The sequence below is a fragment of the Martes martes genome, assembly GCF_963455335.1.
Source record: "Martes martes genome assembly, chromosome: 5".
NCBI classification, from domain to species: Eukaryota; Metazoa; Chordata; class Mammalia; order Carnivora; family Mustelidae; genus Martes; species Martes martes.
The window spans coordinates 75,138,137-75,153,460 of NC_137892.1; the positions used below are offsets into that span (position 1 = coordinate 75,138,137).

At 36.7% G+C, this 15,324-nt stretch overlaps 1 protein-coding gene across 1 annotated transcript in view; it reads right to left on the minus strand.

The window, feature by feature from the left end:
- Window positions 1–15,324, minus strand: part of IPO11 (importin 11) — a 208,004-nt gene that overhangs the window by 34,232 nt on the left and 158,448 nt on the right. Inside the window, exon 28 of the mRNA XM_080805105.1 lies at window positions 6,376–6,471. Coding sequence (XP_080661231.1) covers window positions 6,376–6,471 — 96 coding nt within the window. The remainder of the gene's footprint in view (window positions 1–6,375; window positions 6,472–15,324) is intronic.

The following is a 15,324-nucleotide window of genomic DNA, read 5'->3' on the forward strand; positions in this document are numbered from 1 at the left end:
TATGTTTTGTAGCAAGTACCGAAGAAACTTAACTCCTGATTCAGCTGTGTAAATAACTTTTAATTCAAGGTTAAAGACAAGTGCTGACACCAGAAACTTGGGTTTCAGGATCAACTCTTGCAGAGGATAGGAGCATCCCTTCCCCCTATTCCCCACCATTTAAAAAAAATCAACTTTTAGAACAACTACTTGTGACCCAGTCAGTGCATACCGGTGCATTCAAATACTAAGAACCTTGAACTGCGATCAGAAACAGTAAGAGCTTAATTCCTAACCTGCCACATGGTCTTAACCTCTTGAAGCTGCATGTTTTCATCTACCATGATACAATAATATGATACAGCACAACTAGCTGGCCAAGGGACTCTGGCACAAAGTGAGAAATTATATTATTATTCCAGCCCAAATGCTATTTAGTAAAGTGAAATGTCTAGAAAACAACCTAACTCCCACTTTATATTTTGAACTGAAAAGTAAGAAGGAGTTCCTTCATACTAGCCATTTTACGCCTGCTGCAGATTTGAATTCTAACTGCAATGAATCTGATCTCCAGGAAAGTATGCTTCACGTTGCATGAAATTCCTTCACCACATTCCTAAATCTGTTAATTTACTTGAAGAGTAAAAACTCTCTGTTCTCCTTTCCCTAAATGATTTATCAGATAAATAATGGAGTATATTCTTAATATAAATACACATTAACACATATAATTTTTTTCCAGAGATCAAAAATTATTGAGAGAGCAGAACATTTTTCCTTTGCAATTCTGCAAACTGCATTCACTTGGGTCTCTAGAAGGTGTAGATTGAGAGGAAAAAAAATGAATTTGAAAAACCTAAAGATGAAATTCTCTCCTGCAGCTAAATTTCCAATTAAAAGTCAAATCTTATTTTTTTTTGACAAATATTAAAGATAGGGAATCATGTTTTACATAAAAGGCATGGTGGGAATTAACAGATTTCTAATAAGCTAAAATATATAGGCAATGAATGTAATAATGATAATAATAATTTTAAAAAAGTCTAAAATAGGGACAAATAATATGTGAACCTGGGCAGCCACATACCTCTCACATCCTATACTTACTCACTAAACAGATCCAGGCACTTCAGCCAGCTAAATCAGCATCTTTCCTAACAAGAAAGTCTAACCAAAGAAACAACCAACACTGTTAACATGCAACATTAAAGTATTTCTAAAGAAAGGTCATCTCTACCCCAATGTTCATAGCAGCACAGTAGCCAAGCTGGCATAAACAAGTCTGAAGAAAGAACCAAGATGTCCTTCAACAGACAAATGGATAAGGAAGATATGGTCCATATATACAATGGAATATTATGCCTCCATCAGAAAGGATGAACACCCAACTTTTGTATCAACGTGGATGGGAATGGGAAGAGATTATGCTGAATGAAATAAGTCAATTATCATATGGTTTTGCTTACTTGTGGAGCATAAGGAATAACATGGAGGACACTGAGAGATGGAGAGGAGAAGGGAGTTGGGGGAAATCGGAGGGGGAGACAAACCGTGAGAGACTGTGGATTCTGAGAAACAAATGGAGGATTTTGGAGGGGAGAGGGGTGGAGGGTTGGGTGAGTCTGGTGGTAGGTATTAAGGAGGGCACGTATTGCATGGAGCACTGGGTGTGGTGCATAAACAATGAATTTTGGAACACTGAAAAAAAATTAAATCAAACTTAAAAAATTACTTCTAACTTAGAAGGAACATCCAATAGAACCTTTCATTTAATCTAAACAAACTCACTTTGGAATGTCACAATAAAACTAGAACTGAGAGCAATATTCAACTGATCTACAGTGGGCACTTTGGTTGATTATGTAACCATTCTCCTTAAAAGGACCCTGAATTTCTCTATTATCTTCCTTTTCCATGCCTCTATATGCATCCATGTTCCCATTCACTTCAGTAAAAGCTGATTCCAACCCATAGTGACAGTGGCTCAACAGGCATCATGGCAATCTTATTCTGCTAACTATGACTGCTTTTTTTTTTTTTTAAGATTTTATTTATTTATTTGACAGAGAGAAAGACAGAGAGAAAGGGAACACAAGCAGGGGAAATGGGAGAGAGAGAAGCAGGCTTCCCGCTGAGCAGAGAGCTGGACAAGGGGCTCGATCCCAGGACCCTGGGATCATGACCTGAGCCCAAGGGACTTAACTACTAAGCCACCCAGGCGCCCCTAACCATGACTGCTTTCAACAGAGCACATTTAAGGAATTCTAGCCACTTATACATGAAAATGCTGGCTGAGTCCTTTCTTTGTACTTCCCAAACTTTGGCAAGGGATTGTCAATTTCATTTCCCAATGTGCCTAAGAAAAAAGTATTATTTCAGGAAAAAAAGAAAAACCACTCTAACTGAAGACAAGCAGAAGGCAAATCTCAAGCTTCATTAATGTATTTTCCTGGTTTAATGAACTGCACTAACTAAAATACAAGCATATAAATAATCAATGCAAAAGAAAAAAACTGGACCACTAATACCTTACACAAAAATTAACCCCAAATGGATTAAGATTTGAATGTAAGACCTGAAACCATCAAACTCCTAGAAGAAAACTTAGGTGGTAAGCTCCTGACATCAGTCTTCAGGTGATGATTTTTTTGGATCTGACTCAAAAGCAAAGGCAACAAAAGCAAAAATATACATGTGGAACTCTACTTCAAACTAAACACAAAACTCAGAGAGCAGACTAGTGGCTGCCAGAGTTAGAAGAGCGGTGGGGGGTGGACAAAATGGGTACGTAAATGGGGTCAAACGATGGTATAAAGTAGGTAAGTCATGGAGATACAATATATAGCAAAGTAACCATAGTTAATAACACTGTATTGCATATATGAAAGGTGCTTAGAGAATTAACCTTAAAAATCCTCATTACAAGAAAAATATTTATTAACTATGTATGGTGATGGATGTTAACTAGACTTAGCTGCAGTAATCATTTCACAATAAACACAAATACTGAATCATTATGTTGTACACCTAAAACTAACACAATGTTACACGTCAATTACACTTCAATTAAAAAAAAGAAAAAAAAATCCAGATTCTTAAACTCTGAAAATAGAACTCTTCTCTCTTCTATATGGATTCATTCTTAAGAAATACCAGTATCAAATCCAGTAACAGTCAACTGTTAACTAACTACCCATTTATCTTGGAAGATAAACTTTTCTACTATGTAGAAAAGTTAAGAGCATCTTAAGAGCAAATAAAAACCCACCTCCAATCTCCCCACGTAAAATGTTACATTTAGTTTTTAAATGCCTATGAGAATACAGTTATGAAGACATATTAAAGCATAAAAACAGACACAGGTTGTTAGGTATAGCACTATTATCTTACAAAATTTATGTATGTCATGTCTGCTAAACTATAAATACTTGTCAACTCTCTAGCCACACCCACCCATCATCATTTCCTGCCTGCCAATCCTTCCTCCACAATCTATCTCAAATTCATATCAACAGCAGTATGACAGCTACCTGAAGGGCTTCTCCATCTCCCAGACAGCACATCCTCAATTTTTAAAGGACACGCAAATCATCCAGGGTTCCCATTTACAATGCAGATCCTACTGCTCTAGCCCAAAGATTCTTGATATAATGGGTCTGGACTGGGGAAGGGAAATGTGCATTTTGTTTCAATGGTCTAAGTCCACTCAGTGTGAGCCTTTCCACCCCTCCCTGTTGTCCTCTACAATAGACTCAAGTGACTCTTCTGACATATAATTCTTTTCTTCTTACTTCTACTTTGAAACTGTGAAATGAACCTCCACTGACTATACAAGCTAGTCCAAAACCCTTTTCAGGTTACTTTACTAGTTGGCTCTAATCCACCACATATTCTCAGAAGGTGTTCACAGTTTCCCCAAAACCCTTCTTCTTCTATAGCTGCTATTGCTCCACTGGTCCCCATTTCCCCTTCTAGGCAGTGGACTCCTTCAGGACAGAGCCTCAGCTGCTTCCTCACACAGCACAACATCTGGCAGAAACAAGTCTGAAGAAAGAGATGATCTGTCAACCAGGTTTCATTATTGTGATTGAATATATCAACTTGACTGAACCGCAGGGTGCCAGGATTATTGGTTAATATTATTCTGAGTGTTTCTATATGAGATTAACATGTGAGTACAACAGATTGCCCTCCCCAATGTGGGTGAGTCTTAATCAGTGGAAGCCTGAAGAGAATAAAAGGTCTAGTTAAAAGAGAATTCACACTCTCTGCCTGTCTTTTAGTTTGAACGTCAGTCTTCTCTGGCTTTGTGATTCAGACTAGAACTTACACCACTGGCTCTCCTGCTTTTAGGCCTTTGGACTTGAACTGAAACTATACTCTAGTTTGCCAATTGGAGATCTTGGGACTTCTCAGCCTCCATAACTGCATGAGTCAATTTTTTATAATAAATCTATTTACATTTATGTAAATATAAATATAAATATAGATCTCTCTCCTATTGGCTCTGTCTATATGGAAAACCCTGACTAATATGCTACTGATAGAGGTAAAAACAAAAAACAGGGTTTTCTTCCTTTGCTCTAATTTATTCTATACTGAAAATATAATAGGAATTTGATAGAACTAAAAATACTAACTTTCTTTGAATAAACTTCCAATAAACAGGAAGGGGAAGCTGGAGGATAAGTTAGCTACATAAGTAAATATTTTATGTTTCTCATGCGCCCTTTTCTGAAAGTCTATTTATACCCTACAGTCTGATGGGCTATAATTTTTAGAACTCTAAGTAGTTTAAAAAAAGAGAGAGAGAGAGAACTCTATGCAGTCCACAAATCACAGAACAGGAAGATTATCACGGATCAGTCTAACTTCTCTTAGAAAACCTAGAAAAGCCAGGAAAATAGTTTCTCCACTGTGTTTCCATATGCCAAATACCACCCCAGGGTAAAAAGCAGTGACCAAACAATTCTGGGGAGGGAAACAATGGTTCTATGTCCTAGCTACACAAGCACCATGGCCCTCAAGTCTAGGCCTTTGTAGTCTGGATCCCAATAATGGTCTCCTAGTCAGTCTGCTTTCCTTATGCCCAACATTTTCCCCCTCCAAACTAAAACTTTCTTCCTTGCTGAGCTTGGCATCATGAGTCAGAATACTATGGTTCTAGTCTTGACTCCTCTACTTATCTGCTGTGTCACTGAACTTTTCTCAGCTTCTGTACCTAATCTTGAAAATAATGAAACTACACTCATTTCTCAACTTTATTTCTAACAACTTCCTGACTCTCATCCCTTCCACTTATACCATGCTATATTTATGTCCATTTCCTATATTCTAAGTCCTTTCCCTTCCCGAAGACTCTAACACACAGTGCCTTTTTCTTCTCTATTGGAGCACAAGCTAGAATTCTACTGTTTCGTGTGCTTTGTTCAACACATACGTAAGTGCCTTTACTCATTACTAGTGTCTTCACTGTGCTATTAGACACATCCATCCCCTAAATTATATACTCCAAAGAGGCCGAGGAACATTTGATTGTATCCTCAACATTTCACAGTTGTAAACTTTGTCACATATTATGCATAAATATACAATATTTATAGTCATAAGATTCTATCATGATCTGAGCCAAAGACAGACGCTTAACCAACTGAGCCACCTGGGTGCCCCCAACAATGTCATTTTAACCGTTCTCTTTTTTAAGACTGGTCAGGTACCACATGACTCTAATATGTAAAGGTGCCAGGGATGTTTCTATCAAGCTAATACAAATAGAGGATGTTTATCAATCCTCTTTCCCCCATAACCTGCCCAATGGACAGGGGAACTTTGTTAATTGAAAAAAAGAACATATTCAAAACATCTTTAAAAAGGCTTTTACAGGGGCACCTGCATGGCTCAGTCATTAAGGGTCTGCCTTTGGCTCAAGTCATGATCCCAGGGTCCTGGGATAGAGCCCCACATTGGGCTCCCTGCTCAGTGGGAGGCCTGCTTCTCCCTCTCCTGCCCCCTTGCCCTCCCACCCCCCTGCCCCCCCAACCCGCTTGTGTCCCGCTCCCCGTGCTTATGTTTCCTCTCTTGCTGTGTCTCTGTCAAATAAATAAAATCTTTTTTTTAAAGGCATTTATGCTAACATAAAAGCCTAATGTCAAATGATAAAATTATTATTAAAGAAGTCCAATTTGTCATTTCACTTTAACAAATTAAAGGTGGTCTCAAGATCAAGCTAATTAGAGGCAAAAAAGTACAAAATTTTCTTTATAGAAGACAAAATTTTAAAAAGACACTGTGTCTATATGGTAGTAATAAACAAAAATCATGCAGGACATAATTAATTACCCCCCCAACACACACTCCACCCCTGATCAAGGGCAATTAATTAAATGATCCACCTACTCTTTATAAGTTCCTGTTTCAGGATCTTCTGTCATGACATCATGTAGACCCTCCACTGAGATATTTATAATTCCACAGAATTTATCTTGGATGACACTAAAATAAAAGAAAAGCAAAACAGGTTTAACTGGAGTATTTTAACAGGCAATTCTTTTTTTTTCTTTTTCTAATTACCCCCTGAAACATGAAGAGAAATTTTACTTCTAAGATACAGAGAAAACTTTCAAAATATGTTTCTTATAGCAGAAATTTTACCTTTGCACATAACATTAAGATTTTCTCTTTCACTAGAGTATTAGTGTTTAAATACTAAAAAGGCAGATCTGAAAGGAAAAATAGATTTAATATTCTTTAACTTATTACAATAGACCTGAGATGATTTTATAGCTAAAAAGTTAAAGATACAAAAATGTTGAAGATTAAAAATCTCTACTCTTCTGGGGCACCTGGGTGGCTCAGTCGTTGGGTGGCTGCCTTAGGCTCAGGTCATGATCCCAGGATCCTGGGATTGAGCCACACGTTGGGCTCCCTGCTTGTCTCCCTCCCACTCTCCCTTCTTGTGTTCCCTCTCTCGCTATGTCTCTGTCAAATACATAAAATCTTTTTTTTTTTTTTTAAAGGTTATTTATTTATTTATTTATTTGACAGAGATCACAAGTAGGCAGAGAGGCAGGCAGAGAGACAGAGGGAGAAGCAGGCTCCCTGCTGAGCAGAGAGCCCGATGTGGGGCTCGATCCCAGGACCCTGGGATCTTGACCTGAGCCGAAGGCAGAGGCTTTAACCCACTGAGCTACCCAGGCGTCCCTTAAATAAATAAAATCTTTAAAAAAAAAAAAAAGGAAAAAACTCTACTCTTCTGAAGATAATGCCAAGAAAAAGAAGACAAGTCACAGACTAGGATAAAATATTTATAAAACATGTATGAAAAAGCACTTGAATTCAGAACATATAAAGAACTCTAAAAGCTGAAGAAGATAACTCGGCAGTTCTTTCTGCCCATGCTTTAACAAAACCACCCTATTTGCACTTAAAAAAAAAAAAAAGACTACTCAATTTAAAAATGGGCCAAAAATTCAAGACACTTCACTGAACAAGCTATAAAGGTGTTATAGGAGTACCTGAAAATATGTTCAACATAACACAGTCATCAGAGACATGCAAATTAAAACCACAGTAACATTTTAATTAAAAGTTAAATTAAGAAGACAAACAATACCAATTGCTTACGAAGATTAAAAACAATAGGACTTCTCATACATGGCTATTAAAAATTTTTTTAAAAAGGCATATCCATTTTAGAAACTATGCCAGCAGTTTTTATAAAATTAACACACTTCACACAACTTAGCAATCCCATTCCCGTATATTTACCCAAGACCAAAACAAGTACCCTCAGATCTGTAAGTTCTTATGGTAGCTTTATTCGTAGTAATTCACAACTGCAAATGACCCAAATGTCTATCCACTAGTGAATGGCTAAACAAACTGTGGGATACTTACTCAACAAAATGGTCGTCAGCAATAAGGAGGAACTAAAGATACATACAACAACTTGGATAAATCTCAAAAACATTACACTAAGAGAAATAAAACGGACTCAAAATGCTACATACCATTTATGTGACTTTCTGGAGAGGGAATATTATTTGTTCAGTGGTTGCTAAAGAAAGGGACATTAAGGGAACTTTGGGGGTGACGGGAGTGTTTTATACTATGGTAGTATTTATACACTGTGTACATCTGTGAAAACTTTATGCTTAAGGACTTTTACTACATGTAACTGTACATTAACGAATCTTTTAAAAAGTGGAAGTACTTAACCATCCACTGAAACACTGAATTATATTATGTGAATTTAAAACTAGCTGAATAAATTTCAAATAACTAAATAAATCTAGAAGGTCCAGAGACCTTCTAGAATCATTCCTACAAGAAAAATACCATGTTTCTCATTCTGCATTAACACAGATGATTACTTTTTTAAATGTTCAGTAAAGAAGTACCAAGTTACTGTATTTTGGGTCACGTTCCCACCTTTGTAAAGTCAAACGCTTTGTCTGTACATTTAAATGTGATCAGATTTTAGACAACTAAATCACCAGTTAGGCAAAATAATAACTAGTTGATATTCTGATACATTTTAATGTGCATATAATACCCTATTGCAGGAGTAAATATTTTTTAAGTCACTGTATTTCCTTTATATAAGAACTAAAAAATCTTTTAAGAAAGACACATGCAGGGCGCCTGGGTGGCTCAGTGGGTTAAGCCTCCGCCTTCAGCTCAGGTCATGATCTCAGGGTCCTGGGATTGAGTCCTGCATCGGGCTCTCTGCTAGGCAGGGAGCCTGCTTCCTCCTCTCTTTCTCTCTGCCTGCCTCTCTGCCTACTTGTGTTCTCTCTCTGTCAAATAAATAAATAAGATCTTTAAAAAAAAAAAAAAAAGAAAGACACATGCAATCTACTTCATTCATTTCTGGGAACTACACCCTAGAAGAAAATCTAGGAAACCAAAATTGTGCCTAAAGTTTCACCCACTAACTATGTGATCCCGCTGAAGTTAATTCAGTTCTCCAGATGTTGGTCTCCTTGTCAGTAAAATGAAGGTTGGACTGAAGTATGACAGAAATGTGGAGGGAATATAGACATTTTCACTTCCTACTGTAGAGTAATTTGCCACTAATCCATTACAGCATTCTAAGGCAGGCAGGTTCTGAAATTCCTTTTTAATACAGGAACATTCCAGATAGGCATCAACAACTAATTGTGATGAGCTGAAAAAGACAAAAATCCTCCAGGTTACAGCTGTTTGTTTACCAGGCCTCTTTGTCAGTACTTTTTAGGGACAACCCACGCAAGCAGCTGCCTTCTCTATTCATATCACCTCCAAGTATCAACCCCTTCAGGAAAACCAGTAATTTCTTAAGAAATCAGTGGAACAGAATTCTGAGTACAGTGTATTTTCTCAAAAGACTGAATATGAATCTTCCTGACACATATCTGGCAATCTAAGTGACCATGGTCTACAAGGTGGGTGAAGGTTAATTAGGAAGGAATGCAGGAGGAAAAAAGGGTATATATTTGACAACCATTTCACCTGATTATAGGTTTTACAACAAATTATCATATTGATCAATGATGGTGCTACCAGCACAGGCACATGTTTCTGAGAAAAGGGTCCAAAGTTCTACGTCTGCCATAACTAGAAAAAAGTAATAAGTAATAAGCAACTGAATAAAGAATACAGTTCTAGAACACCGAACCTCTACAGATATGCACATTCACCACACCGAGCCTTCAAGGCTGAGGGCAGATTTTGATAATCAAATTGCTCCATGAATAGGGTAATCTAGTGACTACACAATTCTTGCCAAAAGGCTTACCTTCACCCCTTTTTCATGAATGGTGATTTTGTTAAGAGGACACTGCTGAAACCAAAACAAAGCTTGAAAACTTCTGAGAGAAAGCTAATGAGTTAAGGAACCTGAAGTTTATGTAAAGCCTAGAACTAGAAATAGTCAATAACTGACAAAAAGAAGTATTAAGAAAATTAGATTAAAGAATGGAAAATGATACTCATAGAAGCAGACTGGGACAGGCCAGAGGATACAGGTCCAAACTCTGCTCGGCTTATTCACGCCCCATCCAGGCTTGGAGGAGGAATCAGTCATGTGATCAGTGGGGTTCACCTGCCCCATTCCCTCCCCAACCTCCAGTGGGATTTCAAGTTCTACTGGCCGAGGGGCTTGGACACATGACTGTCTAGTAGGGGTAAGGGAAGTGAGGCAACCTCCATTAGTGGCAGTCACTGTTTCTCACTGGGATGTGACTCATTCTGCATAGAAGGACAATGGAAGCAGAGATGTAGGTATGGGAGGGGGATTAAATCCCAGCAGACAGGGTAAACTGTGCTTGCGCTGGAGTACCTATTAGGTACCAGAGGGGCTGACCATAGACTTCCAAGTTTGGAAAAGGGGAAAAGGACTACAGCCCAAAGTAGAAAGGTCAAGGAGCAGGCTTTGAGCAGGAGGAAGCGACTCTCAAAAAGGCAAAAAAGAGAAGGAAGGACTGAAGAGGGGAAATGGGAGTACCCATGCCATATTCTGGGGTCAGTAAAAGAAGTCACACAGTAACTCTCTTCAAAGCATTGAAGTTCAAAAAACAAAAACAAAACAACACAAAAAGATGTACCTTAATTCCACTCATTAAGCAGTTTGGGAAAAGTACCCCCAAATAATAGGTATAACAAAAAGCCAAAAAAGGCTTGTATTTCCTGGTACACACATGACATATTTATTTAAAATAAGAAAGAAGTTAAAACGTTTTTTCTCCATTTTATTATAAAAATGCTCCCTCCAAATATGTAAATGTAACATTTAAAAAATGAAGCTTTTAGATTTTTTTACCCACAGTATTTTTATAAAGTTTTGAATATTTATCAAATAATCACTTTAGTCACATAATTCTCTCAACCCTTGTCTTTTACAAATTAAGAATCAATCTTGTTTTCCTATAATAATAATCTTTCTGAATTAAATGCCTTAAAATGTGATTAGACATTTAAAATGGAAACAAATCAAATGAGAATTATAAAACAGAAATGAAATAGAATAGATTGGGAGGAGAGAAGGTACTGTACTTAATCTTATATATATTACCTCTCTAAACAAAAGATAAGAATTAGGTGGGGTTTTTTGTTTTTTGTTGTTTGCTTCTTTTAGAGAGCAAGGAAGGCAACAGTGGGGAGGGACAGTAGGAGAGAGAGTGAGAATCTCAAGCAGACTCCATGCCCAAAACAGAGCTCGACATGGGGCTCAATCTCATAACCCTGAGATCATAACCTGAGCTGAAATCAACAGTCGGATGGGACACTCACCCAGGTGCCCCATTGTTTTGTTTCATTTTTAAATTAAAAACAGCCCGTTTTTTTCTTCCATATGTGCTACATATTGAGTTCTAAGTCAACACTTGATAAGCATCCTTCTCTGTGTGTCATCTTTTAATGTCCTCTCGTGCACATCAGTCAAACCTGGTATCAAATATGGTATATAATGTAGAAGAAGTGAAGGTAGCCCAGGGGAACCATGTAATTCTAACTCTCACTTGGTTCTTAACCTCTCAAACCAGTGTTCACTAAGAAGTTGAGAGTTCACATTAAGTAGGAGGCAGCAATTAGAGTCCTGAAAGGAATAGCTAAACTCCCTACTAGTCTATATACAGCTTCCATAGCACAGAGGAGAAATCAAAACTTAAGAGGTAAAAAACAAACAAAACTATTGATTATTCCAGACAAAACTTTACAACTTGTTATAGTCCCAAGGTCACATTTCAGAAGACTGGCTCAATGAATATTAATAAAAAGTGGGCTTACAGCAGGATACCAATTTATTTACAAAAAAAAAATTAGTGATCAGAGTGTCATATTACCCTTGCCAAACCTTCCTGGTGAATATGTCACCACGGTTACATTCATTCATTTTATTTAACATTTCATGAGTCCATAAAATGTGTTAGACATCATGGTAAACTCTGGAGATTAAAAAAATGACTACCTCCAAGAACATGCAGTGTGAAAAGAGCAGTCTTCTCAAAAAATGTAAATGGGAAAAATGGACAGCTACATGACAAAGCATGAAAGTAGGCCACTTTCTCACACCATGCACAAGTTAAGATGAATTAAGGCCCCAAATGTGAGACCTGAAACCATAAAACTCCTACAGGAGAGAAGAGAGTAATTTCTCTGACATTGAGGCAAAAGAAACAAAAGCAAAAATAAGCGAGGGACTACATCAAGAGAAAGCTTCTGCAGAGTGAAGGAAACAATCAACAAAACTACAAGACAACCTACCGAATGGGAGAAAGTATTTGCAAATGACATATCCCCTACAGGGTTAGTATCCAAAATATATAAAGAACTTACACAACTGAACACCAAAAAATAATCCAATTAAAAATAGGTAGAAGACATGCACAGACATTTCTCCAAAGACATGGCCAACAGACATATGAAAAGATGCTCAACATCACTCCGTCATCAGAGAAATGCAAAACAACACTACAGTGAGGTGTCACTGTAAGCACGGCTGAAATCAAAAACACAAGAAATAAATGTTGGCAAGGATATGGAGGAAAAAGAATTCCTGTGCACTGTTCATGGGAATGCAAATTGGTAGAGCCACTGTAGAAAACAGTATGGATGCTCCTCAAAAAATTAAAATGAAATTACCATATGATCCAGTAATTCCACTACTACTATTTAAGCGAAGAATATGCAAACACTAATTTGAAAAGACACATACACCCAGATGTTTACTGCAGCATAATTTACAACAGCAACATTATGGAAACAACCTAAGTGTCCATCCACGATGGACTAAAAAATTTGCAGAAAGGACAAAGAAAACAAGCAACAAATGAGATTTTTTTTTCTTTTAAAGGATGATATCCTGAGTAAGTACTTTTCTCCATTTAATGGATATTTCTGACATACAAAGAGGCACTTGTCTGAAGGGAGAGGATCCAGTCCCCTCAACGGAGTTAAAGAAGCACTGGAAAATTATCACTCTCTAATTCTCATCAGTGATCCCCAGAATCTTGATCATTCCACCATCACTTGAGATTTTAGCAATCCAAGTTAACCCACTTTGCACAAAAAATCAATCAATCCCAATTTTGATAAAAATTTATTTTCATTTTACAAGGTTAAATGGGATCCAACTGATCCTACTCACTTCATTACTAAGGGCTTCAAGGAGGCAAATGGATGCTTTCTACTCCAGTCTCTTCCGCGCTTTCTCCTTAAGAATTTTCAGGGGGCGATCAAGAACTTCAACAACATCAAACAATCCCACCTTTCCCAAGTTGCTCCTCCTTTCATGGCTTTTAGGCAATTAAGTCATTACCTCTTGAATATAATAGCTGCTAACTCATATCTGCTTACTCCCTTCCTGCCCCTCACAATGCTCTTCCTCCTTTTTCTATTCACCGTAACTCACACTTCCTTCACTGGCCTTCTCTGGCCACACCACTGTACATGAGCACTCTGTCCTTGGAGTTTGCAGTAGCATAAAACGTCAGCACTACTCATTTAGCATGCAACTCACATGCCATCTAGTTTTCTCCTAATGTTCTTTAATTTTTCATCCCTACACGCCTGCTCTAAGAATCTCCATTAACTTTAAACTCAGCCCATGTGTTATGTTTATTTTTTATGTCCCACAGGACATGATGTAACCACTCAATAAATAATCATGGGAATTAATGATCCCCAGAGCTCAAGAACTGCCCTCCCTCATTTTCTTTTTGTAATATTATTTGTGCTCATCTCTTTTGGAAATTACAAGTATGGATAGTTGAATTATAGATAACATATTACAACTGATTACACTAAATATGAAGCAGAAAATAGAGCAGAAGGTGGCTGTGTTGCAATCTATTCCTGAAAAATTTCCGAAAACACAAGGAAAGTTTAACATTGAAGATGAAAGAAGAGAATGAAAGTAAAAGTGACGGGAAAAAAGTACTGGTAACCTGAACATTTTTCCTCTTTTTCTTTGTCACAAACACTTTTCCTTTTCTTATTGCACATACTTGGTAGATATATTAATGTATTCACATAGACACAAGTTACAAACTACAAAAGAAGACAAGCTTTTATAAACATCCGTTTGGTTATTCAAGTGTGTTATAAGTGATGTTACACATATATAAACATTAAATAGGTGAGGGCTTGAAATTCTATACTAAATATTATTTGACCATTTAAACAATTCCACATAGTTTTTAGTAAACAACTTTTTCTGTTAAATTCACATGAGTAAAACTATAGTTCTTAATCTTGTTTTATTATTTTCTGAAGCTATGGCATCTTAAGGCATTTTCTGGGTATATAAAAGTATCTGTAGACTGAGTTGCAGAAACTTCATGCAGAGTGATTCTGAAAACGAAATACTAAAGAAAAAAAATCAATCCATCTTTGTGTTTATTGAACCAACTTAAAAACTATGCTGGCTTAAGATATTTCTATCCTTTTGTGTAATTATGAATCTAACCACAAGGGTTCAGAAAACAAACCACCCTTGAAAAGAAGAATAAAACTTTTAGTTCCCAAAAGCATAAATAAATGAAATTTCTAATATTCATTTGGTCAGCCCAAACAATAAATATTACATTGAATATGAACAGGACTCTAGTTTCTAACAGTCCAATTTTTATTAGCATTTTTACAGTGAGCATTTTATAGTTCTACTTTTCAGAGAAATGATCTATCCACCATAGACCATGTATTTTACACTTTCTAAGTGATGGATTGATCTATTTGTATCATATCTTCATCCCCTTGGACCTGGAAAGAAAACAGGCATGCAGAAATACAAAATTTTCAATTACTTTTTCTGAACAACTCTCTAATCAAAAATTGATGATTTAACAGTTTTTCATAGGAAGTCCAAGAAATAAATAAATAGCATTTTCTCTAACCTAACCAGAACACAACTACACTATTCACACCTCACATACAAATGATTAATATTTGAAGTCACTCTTGCATTCTTGTATCTTAAATATAGGAGGTCACTAAAGTTAGGGTAATTTAAGAAAATAATAAGATTAAAGCATTAAAAACCACAACAAATAAAATATTCTCTTAATGACACTTCTCTGCTTTAATAGGATTAGTAAGCAATAAACAATAAACGGCAGTTTATTTAAAGAAAAGAGCAAAGAAAGACCTAACTAAACACAGTCTTATTCCAGACTTTCTACCACACCAGAGGCCACAAAAGTGGTGACATTTACACTAAAATTAGTTTTTTTCCTCTCTAGATATTTTCCAGGATTTAGCTAGCTGCAAATACTTTTGTCACGTAGATGGAAACATATATTCTTTCTACACAGTAATTCTCTACATGGTCATGGAAGAGTGTTAATAAATCTAGTCCCCTTGACAAAT